Genomic DNA, 25,935 nt, shown 5'->3' on the forward strand with positions numbered 1-25,935 from the left:
GACACTTAATACTCAGGGTTCTAGAGTAGAACACCGTAATAAGCAGAGTTTTTACACATTCCACGTAAGTACATGTGTATAATTTGAAAAGTGTACAAAAAATATACAAACAAACAGTCTCACAAAGAAGGAGAATCTGTGCGTAAACAGGTGCATCTCAGAACAGGCACAGGTAATCACAGCAGAAAAGAAAACTGGAGCGCTCGGTCAATTAAGCAATTTAGATATGGCGCAAACAGTCTGACATTTTGACACAGCAGGGTATTTCTTAGTCAACATAAAGTCTTTTTTGAGCCATCATGAAGACTCTAGTTATTTGACGATAATGCTGACTGAGATTTTTTGGCATGAGTTATGCTAGGAATTATATCTTTTCAAGAAGTGATGACATGACAGCAGCCTGAGTCTATATATGATGTTTGGAAAACTACTTTGTTTCTTGATTCCAATGACATGTATCATATTAGTTTTGAGAATTTGTAGTACGACCAGAATTCCCAGTGAAGCAAATCTTAAAATGCTAACAGGGGTACACCTAATCAGCAATCTTCAAATCTGTTGATTAAAACATATTTAACATTCTCTTGAGGCTCGTTCAACCAGTAACTGATACAAATGATCTGATAACACACACTGTGTGCGTTTCTACGTGCGTATACCATGCACGTGTGCGACAATACGTGTGTGTGTGTGTGTGTGTGTGTGTGTGTGTGTGTGTGTGTGTGTGTGCGTACGTGCTTGTGTGTGTGTGTGTGTGTGTGTGTGTGTGTGTGTGTGCATGTGTGTGTGTCTTTGTCTTTCTGTGTGTATGTGCGTGTGTGTGTGTGTCTTTGCCTTTCTGTGTGTGTGTCCATGTGCTCATATTTTGACACTCCACCTGCACGTGCTCCATATAAAAGTCGTCTGCACTGCTGCACCAGTCAGTCTGGTGTCTCTCCACGTCTGTCCTCACCTATTCATTCCTCAGTGCAGGACCCAAACTCAGGTACGCCTCAACACCTATCTCTACCCTTTACTGCCTCCACTGCCATAGCACAGAGGAGAACATCATCTACATATATCTCACGTTTATTATATATACTTTACTGTATTAATATATTATATCTAATCTTTTTATTTTGCTTCCTTCATTTTGCATAACTTGGCTATTACGACCTTACTCTCGTAACCATGTCAAATATGTTTGCCAATTTTGGAATATAAGTTTGTCGGCATGCTCTATATTGAAATGGTTATTTTTAATGCTGTTTGAGTCGAAAGCTCTGTGTAACAGGAGCCATAGAGCATTTTTTTTCATCACATCGAATAGCTGTTGATGTTTTTGCGGCATTTTTTCTTTCTTTCTTTTTTTCATTTTTGAGAGAGCTTCCCATTGCATTTGGGATAGTTGTTCCCATTAACTTTCTCATTCTTTTAAACTTTCAAATTCACCGAAGGCATTTGTGTTTGCAATAGTGCAGGGAACTGTGTGTGAAATACTGTATGTGTAATACTCTACAGTACAGTACAGTTTTACAGCACTAGTTTTTAAATTAAGAAGTGGTTAAGAGGTTGAATGAATTGAGGGGGTTTAAAAGCAAACTAACATGAGTGCCTATGTGTGTTGTTGACCCTGAACAGGTCATCGTCATGGCGAATAGGATGGTTGTGCAGCAACCTAAGCCGGTTGTCATGTCAGCCGGTGCAGACCAGTGGACCACCAGTATCTGCGAGTGTGACAACGTGAATGACTGTGAGGGTCTTACTCTGTCTGCTACTTTGCTATCTGCTCTCTGCTGCTTTGGCTATAGGAAATAATGACATAACAACACAAATTACTTTTGTTCCTATTGTTTTGACACAACTGCAGTTTTACTGGTATTACGCAATAGTAATGCGCAATAAATAAATGATTTATTAATATTCTTAAGAATGGAGATATTGTATTTTGGAACCTCTTCAGATAAATGTTGAATATTAAATAATATAAAACAACAACATATAACTTAACATAACCTTCTTTGAAAGTAGGAAGATCTATTCTGCACTTAGCTTAAGGCTGAAAGCCATATTCACAAACTGTCGCCTAGCCTTTTGCCAGTCGTCTAAGCACTCTCTATGCATCTGAGCGATATCTCTTGTTCCTTGTTGTTGTTGACTTGTTTGTATTTGTGTGATGTCCAGGCTGTTTCTCATTCTTTTGCCCCATGTGCTTCGCGTGCATCACGGCGCAGGACCACGGCGAGTGCATGTGCATACCACTCCTGGACGGCTATGGGCTCATCCCCCCTATCACGCTCTCGATGAGGGTCTCAATGCGCCGCCAGTTTGGAATCAATGTAAGTGTCAGGAATGCGTGCAGCCTACACCTCCCTCTGAGAGGTCAAGTCTGGCATCACATATAGAAAGTCCTACCAAATGTTTTGTAGACAAGGGGAAATTTAAGTCAATATAAGCCACTTAGAATAAAAGAACCTGCTAGATACTTACTTTTTATCTTTATGTCTCTCTGAAAATGGACGCCGTCTGTAAGGACTGTATACCTTCTTCACAAAATCTGAGTTGTGAACCTGTTTCTGTCCAGTCTGGTAATCTAGTGAATCTGAAACTGTCTCTTTCTTTCTCTCTCTCTCTCTCCATCTCTCTCTCTCTCTCTCTCTCTCTCTATTTCTCTTTCTCTGTCTCTCTCTCTCTCTAACAGGACACCATCTGTAACGACTGCATATACGCCTGCTGCTGTGGGCCCTGCTCCTGGTGCCAGATGAGGCGAGAGATGAAGGCTCGCCTGCATCCCGTCACCCTCATCAACTACCGGGCACAGTAACCATGGCAACTGTAGATGTCCCCCAAAAATCCCCCATCCGTCCCCTGAGGCAGTCAGAATCACCTCCATCACTTCATCACCTTTCGCCTTGGTCCCGCCCTCTTCCTGCACTCCTCATCTGCTTGTGGTCCAATCAGGTGTCAGTGTGGAACTCCAGACACCCGTCACTCCAGTCCCTGATCTCCTATCAGCTGTGTCCACGGAAACCAGCTAGTATCTCTGTCCTGGGATCAGAACATGTCTAGGGAGTGACTGTAAGAATGCATCACTGCTCACATATGAAGACAGAATTTTTATCAGCAGATGATGCAATGTATTGTTCAGATTGTTCAAATGATTGTGTGTAATTATCTGTTGTTTTTCTTTTTCTTTTTGTTTGTTTTCTAATGTGTTTGTTTGTTTTCTAGTTAACTCATATATTTTGTTTCATTCCGTCAGAAGCAAACAGTGCTGCGTAGTTGTACAGAGCTAAATTAATGTCTTCTAATGGCTTAACTGAGTGTAATTTTGTTTCTGAAAAAAATAAATAAACCTATTTTCTCCAAAATCACTTCCTTCCTCAGAGCAAAGTAACTTCCTCACCTATTGTTTAAGTCATGTGCAACATAGAGAGAGAGAGAGAGAGAGAGAGAGAGAGAGAGAGAGACAGAGAAAGAGAGAGAGTGTGTGTGGTGTGTTTGTGTGTGTATGTGTGTGAGTGTGTGTTTGTGTGTGCGTGCGTGTGTGTGTGTGTCTGTGTGTGTGGGTGTGCATGTGCATGTGTGGTGTGTGTGTGTTTGTGCGCGCTTTCTGTGGGTTATATTGTTTGGGACAGGAAGTGCCCTTCATCCATCCAGAGGCCAATGTTGTGGTGATTTACTCTGCATCCAGTGCAGCCCTCAAAGGCATAGGCAACAATGTCTCCGGATGTTACCTAGCAACACACAAAAAACAAACCTACAACAAATAAAAAGAACTCTCACCAAACGTCCACCCAGATCCTTTTGTGGACTGTTGATATGATGTCCCCAAACCTCTATAATACACACCAGGGCTGTATGTTGTTTTGGCTTCTTTCCAATTGCACATAAACTGCTCTTTAAGTGTTTCTAATCTTGAAAGATACAAATCAACTAACATTACCTCAAATAATCAAGACCTTGATTGCACTACTTACACTACCAGTCCAAACATTTTGGGTCACTTCACAATATTCTGGTTTCCAATGATGAATGGGGCACATCATATTGTCAAAGTTAGAAATATTTTTTTTTATTGAACAATAATAAACATAATGTTGGCGGACAATGTTCCTTGAAATTATTCCTAGAATGAGAAATGCATTTACGGCTGGTCAGTGAACCAGAAGTCATTTATCAATTTTCACATCAAGTTAGGCTACATAACAAAATAATGTAGGCCTACAATTCCTGACCTTTTATAAAATACCAGTAAGCTACGCCTCATTCTGATTATACCATGACACAGTGGTTTGGGCTCCAGTTCCAGGACACAATGAAGTAATACTGTATCTTAACCAGGACATACTGATCACCTGTCTTGTTTGTTTTGACTTCCGGTAAGCATTCTTATAGGAATGAAAATGAGATGAGCCTGATAATGGCTGCTGTGGCTTACGCCAAGTGGCTCATGTAATAAGTGTCTTTCATACAGAGATGTGCAAAATATGTGCCTTCCATTGCCTGATATATTTTAAATAATTTTGTTAATAATGCTATATGTGTGTGTGTGTGTGTGTGTGTATGTGTGTGTGTGTGTGTGTGTGTGTGTGTGTATGTGTATGTGTATGTGTGTGTGCGTGTGTGTGTGTGCGTGTGCGTGTGCGTGTGCGTGTGCGTGTGCGTGTGCGTCTGTATGTGTGTGCGTGTGTGTGTGTGTGTGTATGTGTGTGTGTGTGTGCGTGTGAGTGTGTGTGCGTGTGTGTGTGTGTATGTGTGTGTGCGCGTGAGTGCCAGTGGATGTGCGTTTGTGTACGTGTGTGTGTGTGTGCGTGTGCGTGTGTTCTAACTGAACACATGGGGGCATGTACGTATGTGTGTGTGTGTGTCAGAGTCTCAGGCACAGTCACTGTTCTTCCCCCTGTATAAATAGTCCCAAACTCACACACCTGCGCTCAGACTTGCTCATCACCTCCGTCTGTGTCGCTCCTCTTGGAAACCAGCAACCAACCCTCAGGTAAGAGCTACAAACTTATCCAGATGGGGGAGCTAAAGCTATTCTCAAATATACCCAACAACGCTTTTCATTTTTAACTAGTATGTTTTTAAGTTTTAATTATTTTTATTCAGTATTTATTTAGTAACATGTATTTTGTAACATACAATGCAAACACACATGATAAACAATAATAATTTCTCCAAGAATAAAATGTTTTTAATGAACATAAAGTTAAAGTTAAAACAGAATCATACAGCAAGTTGACATTTGGTAAACATATTAATGTATGAGTTAAACATTATGATCATATTAACATGTTTAACACTTTCGATTATATTTAATAATTAGCTTATTATATTCATTACTTATATTATTATTATTATCATTATTATTATTTAATAATAATATAATAAGATTTATTTGTATAGCAGCTTTCATACACAGAATGCAGCTCAAAGTGCTTTACATTTGCAGCATTTAACACAATATTATTATTTATTATTATAATAACTAATGATAATTACTACTGTTATTTTCAAAAATGAAAGAAAAATGACTTTATAAATGATTTTGCTTCTAGGTCAAAATGTCAAGTAAGATGGTGATCCAACAGCCCAAGCCGGTCGTCATGGCCGCGGGCTCAGACCAGTGGAACTCCAGCATCTGTGAATGTGATAGCCTTCATGAATGTAAGCACTCCTTTAACATTGTAAAAACAGAATGTGCCTATTAAAAGTGTTTGTGTACCATGCACCCAATTAAAAGCATATACAATTTTTTAAAAAGCACAGCTGGCAAAGCCTTTGAGCTTTTTGCCCTTGATAGTCTGCAGAATCTGAATTACAGTCTTTGGAGTACCTCAATTGCTGTTGCTCTACTACGCTTAAGAAAACAAAAACAAAATGGAAAGGAAAAGAAAAACATCACCATTCTTGTCCATGTATATCTTTGAATAACTGTACTGGTGTACACCCCCCCCCCCCCCTCTCTCTCTGTAAATGTGTAGGCTGCTTCTCTGTGTGGTGTTTCCCCTGTTTCGCCTGCATCACAGCGAGAGATCACGGCGAGTGTCTCTGTCTGCCACTACTGGATACTTTTGGTATCATCCCTCCAATCACGATGGCTATGAGGGTCTCCGTGCGCAGGCGTTATAATATTGACGTAAGTGCAGAAAAGCCACAACTTCAACAACCTGCTGCTGTTCACATCTCTAAATATCCTGTTTGTGTGCATTATTAATCGTACGGGGCTGTTGCAGCTTGGTATTGAATGTAAAATTGTATGAAAGCCCATATGAATATTTTAGCCTAAAAATGAAAGAATATCAAAGAGCCGTGAACACGGAAAGTTCTAGAATGTTTACTCCAGGTCTATAATGGAACCTGGCAAAACTGCTAAAGAGTGGTCAACATGAAGTCCTCCAATATCAATATCAATAACATATTAATAAGGGTACTAAAAATGATATCAGTATCAAAATCAGTGCACTGGACACTCCTTTGAGAAACATCAGTAACTCAGAGTTAAAACCATGTCTTTGTTATAATTCATATTGTCTAGTGCAGTAAGCATAATTTCTGTGTCTCCTTGTTCCAATAGGACACCATGTGTAATGATTGTGTATACGCCTGCTGCTGTGGGCCCTGCTCCTGGTGCCAGATGAGGCGAGAGATGAAGGCTCGTCTGCATCCTGTCTCCCTGTTCTGCAACAAGTCAGGTTAATGTACCGTCGCCGTGGCCACTGCCTCCTCCTCCTCATCATCATCATAATCGTCATTGTCTTCATCAACATCCTCAATCATTCCAGTCTTCACCATTGGCCTCAACATGATAATCATCATTGTTCAAATCAAATCATAATCATCATCATCATCATCATCATCATCCCTTCCCATCTTCATCATCATCATCATCATCATCATCACATGCTGAGGACGCTTTGCATTCTTTTCTGCTCAGGTTCACATGTCTGTGAATTCCACCCTTCTAAGAACTCTTATTGACTATCGCATCTCAGCGAGAAAAAAAAAGAAAAAAAGAACCATCGCCATCGCTATCACCATTAATCAGTTGTTCTCTCCTGTCACCACTGCTGATCTGCTATCAGTTACCTTAGCATTCCAAAGCACCTGAAGGCCAGCCAACCTGAAAGCAAGCCACTGCTGCTCGATCAGCCATTAGTCAGAGAAGGGGCCAAGGAATGAAGATGCTGTGGTCTGATTCCTAATTGCTCATGCGTGAAGACTAATGACTCCTTAAAGGGACTGTCTGTAGCCATTCTACTGTCTGTAGAATTCTTTAGCCATTAAGAATTCTGTAGAATTCTGTAGTTCAACTTAAAGGGGCTATGTGAAGATTTCTGTAGAATTCAAGTTGCCTTCAACTCACCATTAAAGGAACCATATGTAAGATTGTGGCCAAAACTGGTACTGCAATCACTTTCAAATTACTGTAGAGTGGTGTATCTCCTCCCCCTGACCCAAGGTTGCCAACCGGGATGCTGAAAAACTACTGACTTTGTGATTAGTAGATAGGTGGAGGGTGGCGCATCAGGCCAAAACACAACATGACATGAAAAAACACAACATCAACATCAGTTGAGGGCTGCAACTTCACTTTTTAAATGACAATATCCTGGCTGGACTATTGTTGTCAGTGATATAAGTATTTGAAATAAACATGATTTCTTTATGTCTAGTGACATATCAGGGCCATTTTATGATTAATTGAAATACATTTCCTACATATGGTTCCTTTAAGTTTGTGATGATACTCTCTTCCATTGACTTGATTGTACATATCTGATACAGCACCATTATTGAGATACAAAGTGGTGCTACAAGAGAGACAGTCCAGGGCTGGCTGGTTAGCACGCTAACTTTAGTGGATATCTGGGCAACACATTAAATAAGAGCTATTTTTAGGTAATTTTGAAAATACATAAAAACTACACATAGCCACTTTAATTGATCTTTTACACTAACCACCTCCAAACTCTCTGTCAATGTAATTTAGAGGCGACGTTATTTTTGCTGCATGCATACACATACCGTTTTAAACAGAAGGACTATGGACTTTTATAAACAAAATCTAAACATGCAGTATGACCTTTCTTCACTTCCTTAACTATATTTCTATCTTCTTTATCACCCTCAACTATCTTCACCTTGTTTACTATAATCATTGCAACCGTTTCTGATGCCCACAGACTATTTCTACACTCAGTGCATAGTGACCCTCTCATAGCTTCCTCTGTTCTGTTCATGAACAGAAGTGGAGTATGATGCGCATTAGTCTGCACTGGTATAAGCCATAGGCTTCTTAAGCAGCTATGCACTAGCTCATAGTGGGATCATAGCAACATGACAAACTATGGAGAGAAATGAAACTTCTGTCAGTTTGTAGTTACTGATGTTTGTTACTATGTATTCACCACTTGACTTGACTTGAATCCCTTGAGATGACCAGTGCATGTTTAGTTTTTTTTCCGATTTGTAGTAAGGCAAGTTGCTTCATGCACTGTATTTATTGTGAGCTTGCTTTGTGATTTTGTTTGTTGTTTTGTTGTAAAATAAAATCTGATTGCAAAAAAAGATTCTTTATGTGCAATTAAGAATGTGTTATTGGTTCTGTAGTAGTTGAGATTATACTGCTCAAATTGTTGACTTGTTTGGCTCTGTTCCCAATGGGAAAAACTGCTGCATTTTATGATATCTAACAGGAGAGCGAGGCAACAGTTGCTGTTCCAAAGCGATCAAACTCTATTTTCATGCCTTCTAAGATACCTTCGAACCACCCCATATAGCAGTTTTTGAAGCTAGCTGCGATGTATGCTTTATATTGCCTATTACCCACAAATCTCTGCGGCAACTCTCTCAAACAGCTGTGAAAAGTAAACACAGATGGTGGATGAAACTCTTACGGCTAATGATTGTATTGAAATGTCATGTTTGGCATTTTTTGCTTACATTTGTTAAAATCCCCTCACTTGGTAGCACCTTGGGTTGATGGATTAAACACTTTGTTTATTTTTTCAACGGCAAATAATGGTGTGCAAGTTTTTTCTTGATTGACTGTCAAAATCTAGTGAGAAATAAACACTGTCTGATTATACCGTTATAATATATATAACCATTAATAGCATCTGGTCCGATTTATGTGCCGTCTGTCAGAATATTCTAATATTAGTCTGCTAGCTTACGTAGCCTAGTTTAACGTTCTTACTGTGTGCTAATGTCACATCGTAGTGTCAACGTTATCTTGAAAGAACATTCGAAACCATCATTCCTAAAATTTGCCTTCACCCCAATGTCATATCTTATGAGACAGCTCTCTATCATGGAAGGGTCCATTTTGGAATGGACCCTTAGTCTACCCACATTTGTGAATCTTGATTTTGTGTTTCTTTTCTTGAACAAAACAGAAATTCAGCAACAGTAAACTGATGGGAACAAACACTAAAGTGAGTATTGTGTACCGACTGTATTTGTGTGTCTTGTGTGTACTGTAGGCCTATTGTATTAGGTGTTAAAGACTAATCTGGCCCCGCCCACCAAGTACTGTATCTTCGCTTAATTTTATCTCACTGAGATACTAGGCTCCTCTCAATGCTTACATTTTCCTCAGCCACCAGGATGGTGGGCCAATCAGCAATGAGAGGGGATGACGTTAGTTTTGAAACTGAAAGTGGTTGTAAAAGGTAGTAGCACTAGTAACCCTTAAAAACAAAAAAATGCATTCGGAGGAATGTGTATATTTATACAGTAAAGGTAAATATATTGTTACCTGACTGAAGGTGTGGTTTATTATCAGTTGGTCTGTAAATTAGGAAGTAATATTAAGAATCAATTTGATTGGTTAGGTAAATAGTTAACCCCCTTGGAAAAACAAGATGATTTACCTCAAGGGGTTTATTCTGCTAAATAAAAAAAGTCAAATTGACAAAAAAAAACACACAAAGAAAGAAAACTTCTATCTATGACTCAAAACAAAAACAAAATATGTGATCATTGATACATAAAAGGTGTGTGTTTCAGTTAATGAATTTATTGTGAAAACCACTGTACTGTTTAACAGTAGTTGATGTTTAACAAGTAAAGTTCATGTGTGCCACATCCAAGGAAGTAAATGACAGAAATAGGAAAAGGACAAAGTGTCCTGAACAACAGACTCTGAATAGGCATGCTATATAGTGAAATAATGCCTGGCCTTGTCAGTCAGGTTCAAATAGTGCAACAATGTAGAGTGTGTATCTGAAAAAATGTGGGTGTTTTGGCCTTCTGCAACTTTTTTAAGCCACTGGCTTGTGGGTGGAACATGACAATTTGTTCTTACAATGAACTATAATAACCACTTTTTAGTGCACTTTGGCCAACTAGGAGGCAGGGGTAAAAATGACACCTCTGTCTAGTTTGACCCTGATGTCATTGCATTGCCATGTCATTGTCATTGTCATGAACTCTGTTCACCTTTAGAGATAAAGCTGCCGATCTGGTGAACCTTGCCCTTGTAGAAACACACATAACAAGAGCATGTGGACAGAGTGGACAGAGCAGACAGAGTTCGGATTGTGTGTTGATTTTGTTTCAGGACGCAACAATCAGGTGAGTGGTTAAAACTGCATCAGTTAATGTTTTGTTTTTTTTTTGGGGGGGGGAGGGGGGGTATTGACAGCAATAATTTAAAAAGAGCTTTCTGGGAGATATATATATAAGGAATCTCTGGAGCTTCTAACCAAAGGCTGGGCGAACGTTCTGAGAGCGTACCACCTATGGGAGGGTCTGAGGCTAATATGTGACCATGAGTTAGCATTCTATTTACCCCCATTCATTCAACAGCCATCATAAACAAAAAGCTTTTCGGGAGAGATATATAGACCCTTTCAACAATAAAAACAAAAACAATGCTTAAACATTCTATTTGGTTCCCAATCTACTTCCTCTGCATTAAGATAACATATGGAATGTTAAAACGGAAGCCTTGTGGGGCCAACTATGCTGATAATGGAACTCTCTTGAAAGGGTCTATAAGGAACTTCTGGAGCTTCTATCCAAGGGGGTGGGGGAACGTTCGGAAAGTGTGCCCCTTTCCAGGAGGGTCTGAGGCTAATACATGACCCCAATTGATTTCAGCATCACTTTGACATCATACAACTTCACATTTGAGGAATTTTAAGGCTTTTATATGATCATTAATTATTTCCAGAGAAATACCACACTGTACGACTGGATCCATTATTCCATCCTTGTATCTAACTGTATGGCCCTGTAATAAATGTAAATAATAGAAAATAATAGAAAATTAGCTTAATTTATTCAATAGCTCATAAATATGATGGAGCCAGAGTTTGCATGAACCAGTCTAAGCTTATGAAATTCCTATACTTATTGCTTTTTCTGTTTAGCATACCTACATAAGTGAGCAGATACCAATTATCTTTTGCCTTACACAACGTCAAGTACTTCCTTTAAGTGGTGATGGAAGGCTAAATTACTAAAAACTGTACAACTTTATAAGCATGTCCACTTCTGGCCTTCAAAGGGCTGTTAAATATCCTGCACCTTCTGTGTCATTAAGTTGTGTTCCTGTTTTAGATCATTGAGTAACATGGCAAAGAAAAAAAGGCCTGCACATCCAAGTTAATCTAGGTTAAGTTATCTGAGTTAATTCTAGTTAATGGAAAGTGAAACAAATGAAAAATGCTACTACCAAATTACTTAAGTGTTTTTTGTTTGTTTTGTAACATTCAGCTATATTCTCATTTTCCCTCTAGGATGGTCTGGACAAGTGTGGCAGCCCTTATTCCACTGATACTCTGTGGATTATGTATTTTGCCTGGAGAATGCCACCCCAAGAGCAACATTCTTGTGGTTCCTGTTGATGGCAGCCACTGGGTGAACATGGTGGTGATTCTGAAAGAGCTTCACTCCCGAGGTCACAACCTGACGGTCATACGCTCGCAGAAAAGCTGGTACATCCCGGAGAAGTCCCCCATCTACACCTCCATCTCAGTGAAGTCTCTGGAGGATGAATTTGACCTGAGTTTCTACGATAGAATGCTACGGCGCCACCTAGAGTACCGGAAGTCCAGCCGTCTCCTGCGCACCATCTACATTCAAGCAGACATGGGTAGAATGATGATTGATGGGCACGACACTCTCACGAGATCCGTCAAGCTCATGTTTGACGATCACGCCTTTATGGCCAAGATGAGGGATACCAAATTTGACCTGATGCTCACGGATCCTGGCCTGCCTATGGGGGTCTTTCTCGGCCGGCGCCTCAATCTTCCGATGGTCTTCAACGTGCGCTGGATAAACATGGGAGACAGCCACTTCACCTTTGCTCCCTCCCCGCTGTCCTACGTCCCCATCACAGGCTCCGAGCTGAGTGACAAAATGGACTTCTTCGAGCGGACCCTGAACATGTTGGTGCACATCAGCCAGTCGTTGCAGTATTATTTCATCATGGAGCCGTCTTACCGCGAGCTGTTTGATACCTACTTCCCGCCGGGAACAGACCTGTTGTCCATTGAGCTCGCAGCAGACTTGTGGCTTGTCAGGGCGGACTTTGTCTTTGAGTTCCCCCGGCCCACTATGCCTAACGTGGTCTATATCGGTGGGTTCCAGTGTCGCCCAGCAAAGCCTTTGCCTGAGGACTTGGAGGCCTTCATGCAGAGCTCCGGAGAGCACGGGGTCGTGATCATGTCTCTGGGAACCCTAATTGCAGCACTCCCCAAAGAAGTGACGGAGGCAATTGCGGCAGTTTTTGCCCAGCTCCCTCAAAAGTTTGTGTGGAGGTACATAGGGGAGCGGCCGACCACTCTGGGCAACAACACTCTGCTGGTGGACTGGTTCCCCCAGAACGACCTCCTGGGTCACCCCAAGACACGGGCGTTCGTGGCTCACGGAGGCACTAACGGAATGTACGAGGCCATCTACCACGGCGTACCCGTTGTGGGGCTGCCGCTGCTCTTCGACCAGTTCGACAACGTCCTTCGGCTACAGGTGCGAGGGGCGGCACGAGTCTTAGAGGCCACGTCACTGACCCCTGCCGAATTCAAGGAGGCGTTGCAGGACGTCCTGGAGAACCCTTCCTATCAGAGGGCAATGCAGAGGCTGTCGCGCCTGCATAGGGATCGCCCGATAGAGCCACTTGATAGCGCCACCTTCTGGATCGAATATGTCTTGCGGAACAAGGGAGCAGGGCATTTGCGCTCAGAGGGCTACCACCTTCCCTGGTACGTCTATCACAGTGTGGATGTCATTCTGCTGCTTCTGGCTTTGTTGTGTCTCAGTGTTTGGGTGTTCATCACTGTCTGCAGGTTTATGTTGCGCTTGGTTTGCAAAAGAAAGACCAAGGTTGAGTGACAAACGAAAGGCACTGCAGAATGTTTTGAATTTTCTGAATTATACTGTATATTCAAAATGCAACATTTGAAAATGTAAACAGAAAATACGCGAGAGGTATTACACTGATTACTCATTATTTGTGCAAATTATGCATGGTTCTCACTTTCAGTGTGGAAGACATCAATTTAATGGAACATCTGAAATCGTGTAAAAATGAGTTCCTTTGATGTATTTAAACCTGAACAGATAATTGTTAACGACATGGTGGATATTTTAGCTTAAATTGTCTCCTGAATAATGAAATATACTCTGAATGCAATTGAAGTAAACCAACCTCTCAACTTCTCCGAAACAAACTGATCTAAAGTTGTTCCCAACCGGTACCATGCCTGTTACTTTACATTGTGAATGAAGTCAAATGAAGTTTGACCTACTTATTTAATAGGCCTGTCATAACAATAGTGTGCCTAATACTAATATCATTGTAACAAAATAGTCTTGAACCCTGTTAGCAAGTCTGTGTTTTGTCCCCCTGTCTACCAGTTAAAGGAAATACACCATGCAATACCACACACACACACACACACACACACTGACCTATAAAGGCTTGCCCTCTGTTGTTTAACATACTCTCACACCATAACACTGATAGAAAAATAATGCATGATTTCTCACTGTTATGTGGTAGTTTGATCTGTGGTTTACTACACTGAATACTATTAAAACTATGCTGAATGTTGCAATTATTTGTTTTTCTGGATGTTGTTTTTCCTGATTCTTAAGCACTATCTGTGTATTGTTGACACTAACAGTAATAAGCATGCCATGACTTTGTCTATTAGTGTATCTAACTGTGTGGTCTGTCTCTAGTGACTTTTCGATAAAAGCCAAACCAGTATTTCCTGCATTTTAGCTTTTTTTTTGGTTAACTGGTTGGGAGGCGTGCTTTCTTTTCCACCTTTCTTCTCCCCCACCCTTCCCGCTGGGTTTCCAGTAGATTTGTCTTAGATTTCATTGTTTTATTCCTTCTATTCGGGGAGGATGTTTTTTCTGCTGAGAACCAGGTCTGTCTGTGAACAACAGCACAATGGCAATCTGTCAGCACAGACCCTGCATCCATGCCAGTCGGGTGCAGACCTCAGCCCTGTCTGTGAACAACAGCACAATGGCAATCTGTCAGCACAGACCCTGCATCCATGCCAGTCGGGTGCAGACCTCAGACGCCCCACCTCTGTCCCCATTGTTTACTTCTGCCCCCAAAATATCTACCGCTGCTCTTATCTCATGGTCTGTCCACACGTAAAAAAAAGACGTTTTTTTTTTCTTAAACTGGCTTTATAAAATTTAAGTTTAGAAGGAGTGTGACCAAATTGGACCATGCCTAAAGCATCAAACTCTTGTCAGGTAACTTATTCCCACCCTGCCTGAGTGCAAACCGCAGCACTTGCTTGAGCACTCACCATCAACCCACTGCACCTCGGAAAGGGAGTCGAGCGTACTAACAATTGAGCTAAAAGTGAAGCCGCCTATACATGTATATATATATTGAAGATTCATGATATGCTCTTCCCTGCTTTCATACCAACACTACTCTTAAAGCAACACCAAAGAGTTTTTTTAAACCTTAAAATAATGTTTCCAAAATCGTTTCAGTGGTTCATCAACTCGTAACAGGGTGAACGGCAATTCTGCATTCGCTTTGCGGCCCTCTATCGGCTATAACCGCACTATGTAAGTTTGCCAGATCGGGTAGCGGATCTGTAGTTCGATGGAATGAGACATACGAAACTACAAATTTGACTTGCATGATGTCGCAATACATCATACTTTCATAAAATCATGCAACATATTCTACCTTGTCTGTGGACATCGCAAAGCCGGAGCTGGATAAACAAATAGTGTGCGTGCGACAAAGGAAAAGTTCTTTGGCACTGGGGAGTGAGATTTACTAACGTTCCACTTGCACACCTATGCTAGTAACCGTTACACCCCCCTAAACTTCACTCCTGATCACGGCACCAATGTAACCTGCGCCTGGACTCGAACCTGCAAATAGCAGCATCTCGGGATCGAGAGTTGAGCGTGCCGACAATCGAGCTAAAAGTGGAGGGACCTATATGTATATTGATGATATAGTCCCTGATGAAAGAGACATGCCTGCATGTTACTCTCCAAATGTGAGGTAATGTATAGAAAAGAGGGTTTCTGTGTGCCCTACATGGCAAAAATAAAAAAAAATTGACAATATACAACTCTAAACATCTCTCAAAATATCAGACACAGAAACAACGCCCACATTGAAATACAAGAAGCTAACCCCCCCAGAGTTGCATAATGCCCATGTTAAATGGGGATACCTGATCAAACATTTGTCCAAGGATTTTAGTTCTTGCCCAGCCGAGGCCTGATAGTTCATGGAACAATCTTATCCTGTTCCAGCTGGCCATAAACAGAACACCATAAACAATACCACAACATGAAGTCTGGCTGTGTTCCAAAACAGAACACCATAAACAATACCACAACATGAAGACTGGCTGTGTTCCAAAACTGACCAAGGTTGACTGACTTTGGTTCCCACCTGATCACAGCAGACAGGACCACTTTGTATGGAACACTACAACAACACACCAAACATGCAGGGCCCATGAAGGTCATTTCATTATTCCCATCAGTTCATCTTTTTCCAGGCACATAGGCCCATAGAAGCATTTGAAGAAGCACATACTTTAGGAGTATATAATGCAAAGGAAACTTGATGAAGGGAAGGTGTACAGCAGACAGCTCACCGACGCCAACATAAGTGTGGTGCACACCGCTTTTGATGTTTGATTGCTTGTTAGTTGAAAATTCCAGTGTTGGTGCTCGTCGGCAAGTGACAGAAAGTGTCAGCACACTTAGGTCAGCGTCTATGTATGGGGGCTTTAGTCAAACCTACTTAGAGGAAGAGACGGAAGGAGAGAGCTGGGGAGTTTAGGGAGTAAAGAGGAAAAGGGAGAGATCATGAAAAGAACCAAACAATTGAATCGTCCAGGGACCACAACGCCACAGCCCGCAGAAATGCAGGAAAAGGGGTGCAGAGGAATAGCCGCATTGCATTTGAGATAAGCCTACACATCTTCACACTGCCATGACAACTCAAGACATACTAAATTCAATGTGTTCAATGTTCAAAATTCAAAACATGTCTGAATCGAACAGATGTGTCTGGCAGTGACACAAATATATACATTATTAAGTATTTAGATCCGGACATGGAAGATTTGGTAGATTTGTGCATGGGTTCTGCAACCATACCAGCAGATTGGGGGCACATTAAGAGTGAATGTCTCCACATTAAGGCTGTTGTATTATATGCTGCCTTTCAAGAAATTCAAGAAAGCTTATGTCTCCTGGGGGGTTATTAAAGGTGTGGGTTTTTGAACATTCTAACATAAGATTCCGTTCCACAACAATTGAAGGTTCTAAAATTCTATGTTGAATTCAATGAACCCAGATATTCTTTAGAACGTTCATTTTCCAACATTCTGGTGTAAGGGTTAAAGAAAAATGAAAGAGGTTTGAGACGGACATCGGCTCCTTTCATCATCAAGCTCCCTCACATAGGAAGTATCTGGGGTTAACTGGGGTCCTTCCCATCCTGTGAACCAACCGCCTGACTGAAATTGTTTCTCTCATTTCCATCCTACCAGAAAAGGAATGAAACCGTGTATCCTGTTCAGCATGTCCTGCTGACTCTGACTGTTTCAAGAAAGGGGGAGAGAGAGAGAGAGAGAGAGAGAGAGCGAGAGAGAGAGAGAGAGAGAGAGAGAGAGAGAGAGAGAGAGAGGCAGAGGCTACCAACAGACTGATGCACCCATCCTCTGGGCGTCCAACAGAGGCTGCTGATGACTGATAACGAGCTGACGCACTTCACACTTCTTCTGAGGCTTGTTTGCAGAATACCCACTCCTGGACCTACTGCCGGGGTGTCAGGAAAATAAGGAGTGAGGCTCATCAAAGTAAGGTATGACTTTCATTTTTGCTCGATAGCTGATAGCTGCACTTTCCCAGTAGTGTGGAGATAATACTCCAGTATAATACTGTTTGTTTGTGCAAATAAGGAAACAGTGTAAAAACAGATGATGGATCAGTTGCAAGTTTTCATGTTAGAAAGATACTTGTTACAGCCTCTTGCACACATAACTTTGATCAACCTCTCGTGGCCAGCCAAAACTAATCCTGAATGGCATCGCAGTCACAGAGTGGCAAAAAACTGGAGGCTTTTATTGTTCAGATTTACATAAACGCAACACGGTGGCGGGGGGAGTGAAAATTACTGGCTTAGTGAACTTGAACGTCACAACATCCAAACACATGTTATTGCAGGCATACTCTACTCTGTGTCCCTCAGGTCATGCAGCAACACTGCCTCCTCACCCTTGTGCAGATCATTGTCTGTTGTTGTTTAAACTGGTTGTACTTGTTCATTGGTAAAACATGGCGTCTGATGCTTCTGTTGATACCTTTCCTGATACTGTACAGCGAGTTCATGTAAGTACACACTTGCTGAAGGATACAGAAGTCTAAATTCTTTGTGTTGCTTCTTAACCCCCCCCCCCCCACACACACACACACACACACACACACACACTCAAACAAATATGCATGCACAAAGCCTATACTTCCAACTGCATATGCTTACCCTTGTACATAAAGAAAACAGCTTATCACAGATCACACTTTGTGATAGAACGCCACAGGCTCGGCGGGATACAGAGTAGGGGGCTTGATGGCGGGATAACAATAAACAAACCCGAAGGATAAAGCCTTGCCATTTAACACGTACCAAATGTAAGGTAGGGGTGAGGATTCCGGAGTAGGTTAGACCTCAGGGATCTTAACCCAGACAAGGTACACACCTTTATAGACTACATACCACCTGCAATTATGCAAGGTGGTTTGCATACTACAACTTGCATACAAAATCACGTCACAGAAGGAGCCAACGTGCAGAAGAGAACATATATGTTCTAGATGGCCTACGTGATAGTGCATTGTTAGGTTATCACACCTGGAGATCCACTTTCAGCCCCCTATGTTTCACACGTAGCTGGCTGACAGATCATCTTGAGGCGTCATTTGAATACCTTGCTATGTCAACATGAGCCAGTTCTTAGAAAGCTCACCTGTGTGACTGACTGACCCAGCTGAACTCTATGCTCTTTCATACGTCACCATCAGAACAGCTACTACAATCGAAACGTTTGGTGCGTTTCATAATGCCAGTAGAGAAACAAGATTAGTTTGCACAGAGTGAACTAATAATGAAACTGATATTCATGTACTAAAACAATATAAAGTATTATATGTTCTTTGGAGGCTGTTACAGTAATTTCCTGTGTATTAGATGCATTGTGTATAAGCCGCAGGACAGTGTTTTATGCAAGTTAACAGAAACTTTTGCAAAATCAATGTATAAGCCGTGGCTAATGATTGGGAAATTACAGTAAGTCTCTGTGGGCAGACTATCCAAGTAAAGTGTCACTTTCCCATTTTCAAGGAGAAACAAGTTCTCAAAATGGGCATAATGAAAATACAGGATGATAGTTTATGAGTTACAACAAGACCTATATAAAACTGAAAAAGTATATTAAAGTTTTCCCATGATGCATTCTGTTATGAAAACAGAATAGAATAATGATGTAATAATAATATAGATAGATAGATGATAGATATAGATAGATACTTTATTGATCCCCAGGGGAAATATAATGACAATAGTTTCTTAAGTTTGAAGGTTACATGGGTGGACTGGCCATCTGGCATACCGGGCATTTTCCCGGTGGGCCGACGCACCTTTTGGGCCGATAGAATAGGCTATAACGATCGGCCCAAAGGAAGGACAACCAGCGGCCCATTGGTGACATTCGACTGATCCAATAACAGCTCATGTCAGGCCCCACCCCTCGCATTTTGGCTCAGAGCCAGGATTTTGTGAGCGCATCAAAAGTTAATCGAAGTTGCCTACACGAAATTGCGGCGGGTGCCGGTAGTGACAATAGTGCAAAAGCAACACCAATGTAGAAGCTTCAAAAATACAATATTGCAAGTAGGCTAGCATATGTCAGAAACATGTTGAAGTTCGTTGAGTTTGAACGAGGATGTAAGCAAGCATACAGAGCAAGGGACAGTGAGCAGGTGGACAGTGCGAGCCTAGTTAAGGCTACATGATAAGAACTCAGTGGTGGAGCAGGTAGGCTATGTGTGACATGCCATGCTGACGATGATGATTATGATGACTTATTAATTGCGATAATGTAATGATATGGTAATGATAACTTAAGGCCGTGCTGTGATTATAATAACAAATAGCGCAACTTAAATGTTCTAAATGAATGATTTGCAAACCCGGACAGCAAAAGAGTGTCAAATCGATGTTAATTGTTGGTCAGATTGATCAGTTTCCGTCAGACGCCCAAAATTCGACATCGATGGCATGAGTGGTGGTTGGTCTCTCAAATAGAGCGTCGAAAGGGTTCTATCTTGGAAGGGTTATCATGGTAAAGATGGGCTAAAAGACTGTAGACCAGTGTTTCTCAAAGTGTGGTCCGGGGACCACTGGTGGTCCGCAAGCTATCCCAAGTGGTCCGCGGGCAGACGTGGTAAAATATAATATAGATGAGTTGTTTTGCAATATTGAACCAACTTGTATGTAAAACCAAACAGTTCTGCAACACTGCCTATGTAAGCTATGCCAATTTAAATCATATGAATCCTCTGACACAGTAAGCAAGTTGCAAAGACAATTAGCAAGGCGGTTCAGTGAGTAGGCCTATTGTGTCTATTAGAGAGATAGATAGATACTTTATTGATCCCCAGGGGAAATTCAAGGTCTCAGTAGCATACAGACAATACACACACATTCACTAACAGCAGAAAAAGTCATTAAAAGTAATTAAAACACTTAATCTTAATCAATTATAAAAACAGTATCCACATAGTCAATCAAGAGGTGCTTGCAATGACTGAGGCAGGGACTGAGCCTGTGATTCTCTGTGCATAGTAAGGTAAGTTAAGGTGCTCTGTGTGAGTGAGTGTCATGGTGATAGTGCAAATGAGTAAATTCAACAGTGCAACAGTGCAAGAATACAGTCTATATATCTATATAACTATATTAAGAAAAGGTATAAGTGTGGCCACAGTTCGGCTGTGGCATGGAGGGAGGGGTTATGCATATGTGCTAATGTGCTAATATAGCACGCAAACAGTGAGGCAGAAAGACAGTGGTAAAAAGTGGCTAGTGGACAGACAGTATCCAAACATGGAGGGGGTGAAGAGGCAGACAGACTATGCAGAGAAGTCTATCTCTCCTCTTCCCTTAAGTGAAGCATTGAACAGTTCAATGGCCCCTGGGAACAAATGACTTCCTCAGTCTGTCTGTTGTGCAAGGCAGTGAGCGAAGTCTCCAGCTGATCAACTAGCTAGGTGGTCCGTGAGGTTTTTTTTACTGGTTAAGTGGTCCTTGGTCTGAAAAAGTTTGAGAAACACTGCTGTAGACTGACAGAAATGTAGGCTACAAAACATCAAGTCATATTCATGCACAAGCCAACTAATATACAGTAACCTATATGATAGGCTACTGGAAGACATTAAAGATAATTAGTTAATGTAGCTATAATGTTCCAAAATGTACCAGCAATGTAGTATAGCCTACAGGAATAAAATATTTCCAGCAACAGCCCTGTTTATTTCGTGTTGTTTCAGTTGTCCTACAGTGATAACTGGTATAAATTACATTAATGTCTAAGACAATCTGGGTAATTTAACTCTTTACACATAGGCTTCAGTAATTTGTGGTGCCGCTGTCAATTGTAGCCTATTGAATAATTTGAAATGATACTTTGAATTCAAGCAGAAACTCTTCTTTAATAAATGCTTGTTAGCCTGCTTGAATATGGAGATCATGTGCTCCATGGCTACCTCTGATCAGTCAGAGTGATAGCCAATGAGGCCTACAGTACATCACTTTCAGTGATCCATGACAGTTGAAAATATATACATAGTTAAGGAGGGTAATGCAAAGATTTTGTATTTAATTAGGTGTGCCCGACCGATTTGAGGGCCGCTTGGGCCAAATATGCCAGGGCCGATTTTTGGTCCCAGTCCGCCCCTGGAGGGTTATCTCTTCTGGAGGCATAAAACTTAACCCTCTGCACTGCACTCTACCTTCTCACAAAACAGATTGCACCTTTTCTTCAGACATTCACTTGACTGTCAAGGCTTTATCTCCCAGTGCTATATCTCCCAGCACTATCTTTTGACACTATCATCCTCTAAGCACAGACTTCCTCTGACCCCCATCCTAGCATTGGCAGTCTGCACAGCACAGACTGACGTCCTATTACAGTCTATAAAGAGAGCGCCATGAAGGAAAGTTTTAACCCAAAATGACATTAGTTCTTACTCTTGCACTGTATTTCAGTCAACCAGAACTTAAACACTCCATATTGAAAATTCCTGATATGTTCATCAAGGCATTATCCCTAAAACCAGCTAATTATAGCATGCCAAGAGACAAGAATTTGGTTTACAGTAGAGCTACTTCAGTTATATATGTATCAAAGTCAGGTGCTCTCGGCTAATTGTGGTATTTAGCGGGTCAGAGCCGAGTAGAGAGGATGTTGGTGACAACTAAAACAGAGTTTGCTCGGGGAACTGGGCCAAACAACGGCCTGTAAATCAACAGCATACGGCATCACACTATTAGCTAGGACACACTGGCCTCCTGCACTTCTGCATTCACATTCCCTTATTTACATCTATACACAGCTATATGTTATTACACTATATACCACATCTTACACGTGTATATGTCCTTTAGTGGATTTGTAACCCCGATGTATGTTTGCAATAGTAGCCTATGAGGCCTGGGACATTTTATCCATGGAAGGTGTTGTTAGTTCCGGGTTCTACCTTTTGTTTAGCCAGTAAAGTCAGAAGGTCACTTTCCCAAAATGATGTATATCATATTACTCTTATATACAAATATAGGGGATATTTTTATAGCTCAATAAAGGCTTTTTACTTACAAATATCCTCTTGAGTGCCTCAGACTCACTACTAAATTTGAAATCGTGTTGGATCTCTAAGCTGATGAGCACCAGAGGAGTACTAATTTCTCTACACCCAAGCATCACTCCTGGTGAAAGTCGTTTGTGGATATTTTCATATGCCGCCATCGGGCACCATATGATGATGTTAAAAAACTAGGGCATGTTTAAAACTGAAACAGACATCTTTTAATGATTCACAACAAGCAACCCAGGCAACCAACTTTTTAAACCACATACAATAATACTAAGACAATAAGGCCTTGCCTCTGTAGTGACCAGCCAACAACCTTAAACAACCTTTACACTGACCACTGCACTCTGTTTTTCTACACATTCCTTCAAAATAGCTTCCGACGCCTGCAGGGCAAAGATACGGCCGGCAGTGGAAATCTGCAGAGTGGTTTTTATGTAATGTTTTGGCCAATCGCCAATGACTGTCCAGCAGAGAATACACTCAACGTCTTGCAATGCATTGCACAGGGGATAGAGTGAGCCACGCAGCTTGGGAATCTGGTCTTATCTGCCAATAGCTCTTCCATTCTTTCTTTTAATCTGCACTCTTGGTATGTATCATGGATGTTGAACAATTGTTAGTTTGTGTAGATCTATGCATATGGCCTCAGAATACTTTATGTTGTGCTGTATTGTGAAAACAATCTAATGGGTGGTTGTCCCTTGTTTGTGCTTTGCTCTCTCTTTCTCTCTCTCTCTCTCTCTCTCTCGCGCGCTCTCAGGCGTCTTTTGGGATGGGTGTGCCTACGGGAAAAGGCACGTTGCTGCCCATCTTCTGTGCCTTCCTCATCCTCATCCCGGGCGGCGTTGGTGGTGGTAAAATCCTGGTGTTCCCCGAGGACGGCAGCCACTGGGTGAACATGCAGGTGATCCTGCGTGAGCTGCACGGCCGCGGCCACGCCCTGACGGTGGTGCGCTCGGTGCGCAGCTGGTACATCAAAGAGAACCCGGCGCTGTACGCGTCCGTCAACGTTGACCCGCCGCCGTCCGAGGGCTTCAGCGCCGAGATGTTCGAGGGGCTGCTCCAGCGCTCGCTACAGGTGCAGCGGATGTCGTACGTGCGGCACTTCCTGGAGCAGCAGAGCGACGTGGTGCACACTCTGCGGCTCATCCACGGCAGCGTCCTCCAGATCATCTCCACTATACTGGAAGACACCACGCTCACCGCCCTGCTGCGCGAGGAACGCTTTGACCTGCTGCTGACCGATCCCGCGTTCCCGGCCGGCGTGCTCCTGGCCAACTACCTGGACCTACCGCTGGTCTACAACGTGCGTTGGATCAACACAGGCGATGCGCATATGGCCATTGCTCCGTCGCCACCCTCCTTTGTGCCCATGTACAACTCCTTCCTGCCCGCGAAAATGACCCTGTGGCAACGGGTGCAGAACGCTGTGCGTTACGTAACTAGCGTGCTGAACGAGCGCTACGTCTTCATGCCCATCTACGACGAGCTGATCGCGCGCCACTTCCCGCCAGGCTCCAACCTGCTGTCCATGCAGCGGCGGGCCGACATCTGGCTCATGCGGGTGGACTTTGTGTACGACTTCCCACGCCCGACCATGCCCAACATGGTCTATATCGGCGGCTTCCAGTGCAGGCCCCCTCAGCCACTTCCCGACGACCTGGAGGCGTTCGTGCAGAGCTCCGGCGAGCACGGCATCATCGTGATGTCCCTGGGTGTTCTGATCGCCACGCTGCCAAAGGACATCACCGAGGCCATTGCTGAGGCATTCGCCCAGCTCCCTCAGAAGGTCCTGTGGCGCTACGTGGGCGAGCGGCCGTCAACTCTGGGCAACAACACCCTGCTGGTGGACTGGCTCCCCCAGAACGACCTCCTGGGTCACCCCAAGACGCGGGCCTTCGTGGCGCACGGCGGCAACAACGGAATGTACGAGGCCATCTACCACGGTGTGCCCGTTGTGGCGCTACCGCTGCTCTTCGACCAGTTCGACAACTCCCTTCGGCTCCAGGTGCGCGGAGGGGCGCGTGTGGTCGGTACAGCGACCCTCACCCACGCCGTCTTCAAGGAGGCACTCCAGGACGTCATGGAGAACCCGTCGTACCGCGAGGCCATGCGTAGGCTCTCGCGCCTGCACAGGGATCAGCTTGTCTCGCCGCTCGACACCGCCACCTTCTGGATCGAGTACGTCATGCGGAACAAGGGCGCAGCCCACCTGCGGCCGGAGTCTTGGGACATGCCCTGGTACGTCTATCACAGCGTGGACGTGGCTCTGCTGCTCCTGGTCCTGGTCTGTATGACTGTGGCGGTTCCTGTCGTTACCTGTAGGGCTCTGTGTCGGGTGGTTTTCAAGAAGAAGAGAAAAATGGAGTAAAGTTTTTGTCGTTTTGTTTTATTTTGTTTTGTTTTAAGAAGAGGGGCTAGGTAAAGTTTCTGTTTAGCTTTCTTTTGTTTTGTTTTGTTTTAAAAGGGGTTCGGTTTTTGCTTTGTTTTGTCTTTTTTATTTAGGAAGAAGAATAAATTGTATTTCTTTTATTTGTTTTGTTTGAAATAAAAAACAATGTAATGTGGAGAGTGAAAAAACGATAGATAATTTATATACTGTATATGTTATGTGCTGTATGTGTTTAATGCAAAATCGAATTAATTAATGTTTGAAGACACAAGTGGAGTGTGCTCCTCTTTCTATGTTTTTCTTTCTACATAACTGGTTCAAAAATGACACTGAAGTTGAGAATGTTATGTTCTTTCCTCTGTAAGTTGACTGGATTTCCATGTATTCCTCTGTGTGTGATTAAAACTAAATGAGCTTGCATTGTTTCCTGTTTGTGTATGGTTTGACTGAAACGTGTTCTGAAGTAAAAGGATAAAAATACATGTTGCTCATTGTCTCTGTTCCATAAACAATTTGACTTTCAATGGCTTGCCCTGAGTACTGCATATTTTGCATATTTTGTCCCATACTGAGTAAATGCAGGGTTGTCAGTGATGACAAGGGAGGGTGGGATTAGTTTCTTTGAGAATGAGGGATGGTTGATTTTCAATTTTTGCATTATATCGATGTAAACATTTTTTTTTTTGTTTTTTGTTTGTTTTAAATAGCCGCTCTCATACAGGCTTAATCTAGGTTTCTGAATACTAGACCGTTATCAACAAGATGCTTATCTCATTGACTGTTGTCTGAAGTCTCCCATTTGTGTGGCTATCACGGTGGCTCGAGCAATGTACACGTGAATGTTTTTTACACACAGACACACACATCCATACAAACACTCACGGGTGGACAGACAAATACACACACACACACACACACACACTCACACACACACACACACACACACACACACACACACTGAAGATAAAGACAGTCTCACCAGTCATCCAGTTTGAATCCGGGTGGCGCGTTTCAATCCGAATGGCATGCCGTCTCACCTCATTAGTATCTGGCAGGTATGGGAGGTCAAAAAGTCGTCCAGGTCAAAGGAGAGCAGAGATGATTGAGTCTGCAAGCGCTGTTTAAAAACACTATTGTTTCGAAGGGAGTTGTAAAAGGGACAA

The 25,935-nt window shown here is 42.4% G+C and overlaps 3 protein-coding genes and 1 pseudogene across 4 annotated transcripts; all 4 read left to right on the plus strand.

Moving 5' to 3' along the window:
- The first annotated feature begins 883 nt into the window (after positions 1-883).
- LOC143127245 (cornifelin homolog B-like) lies at positions 884-3,353 on the plus strand. The gene is made up of 4 exons (XM_076288589.1): positions 884-985; positions 1,621-1,732; positions 2,164-2,318; positions 2,681-3,353. The coding sequence occupies exons 2-4, from the start codon at positions 1,630-1,632 to the stop codon at positions 2,801-2,803; spliced, it is 381 nt and encodes a 126-aa protein (XP_076144704.1). The 5' UTR covers positions 884-985; positions 1,621-1,629; the 3' UTR covers positions 2,804-3,353.
- Positions 3,354-4,877: 1,524 nt separating this feature from the next.
- On the plus strand, positions 4,878-8,555 carry ponzr4 (plac8 onzin related protein 4). Its single transcript, XM_076288590.1, has 4 exons — positions 4,878-4,978; positions 5,541-5,649; positions 5,967-6,121; positions 6,560-8,555. Exons 2-4 carry the CDS (start codon positions 5,547-5,549, stop codon positions 6,680-6,682), a joined length of 381 nt encoding a protein of 126 aa, XP_076144705.1. The 5' UTR covers positions 4,878-4,978; positions 5,541-5,546; the 3' UTR covers positions 6,683-8,555.
- Positions 8,556-11,823: 3,268 nt separating this feature from the next.
- LOC143127248 (UDP-glucuronosyltransferase 2C1-like) lies at positions 11,824-17,199 on the plus strand. Of its 2 annotated transcripts, XM_076288592.1 has the most exons (2): positions 11,824-13,320; positions 17,083-17,199. In XM_076288592.1, the coding sequence occupies exons 1-2, from the start codon at positions 11,860-11,862 to the stop codon at positions 17,197-17,199; spliced, it is 1,578 nt and encodes a 525-aa protein (XP_076144707.1). In that variant the 5' UTR covers positions 11,824-11,859. The 2 variants fall into 2 exon arrangements, with proteins under 2 accessions (XP_076144707.1, XP_076144708.1); XM_076288593.1 differs by lacking the exon at positions 17,083-17,199 and having other exon boundaries at positions 11,824-13,329.
- A 22-nt stretch (positions 17,200-17,221) lies between these two features.
- LOC143127247 (UDP-glucuronosyltransferase 1A5 pseudogene) lies at positions 17,222-25,252 on the plus strand (annotated as a pseudogene).
- Positions 25,253-25,935: the final 683 nt, after the last annotated feature.

This window comes from Alosa pseudoharengus, unplaced genomic scaffold (assembly GCF_046254945.1).
Source record: "Alosa pseudoharengus isolate Yale_2024_CS ecotype anadromous, Long Island Sound unplaced genomic scaffold, YU_APseudo_1.1 YU_APseudo_1.1_scf_17, whole genome shotgun sequence".
Taxonomy (NCBI): domain Eukaryota; kingdom Metazoa; phylum Chordata; class Actinopteri; order Clupeiformes; family Clupeidae; genus Alosa; species Alosa pseudoharengus.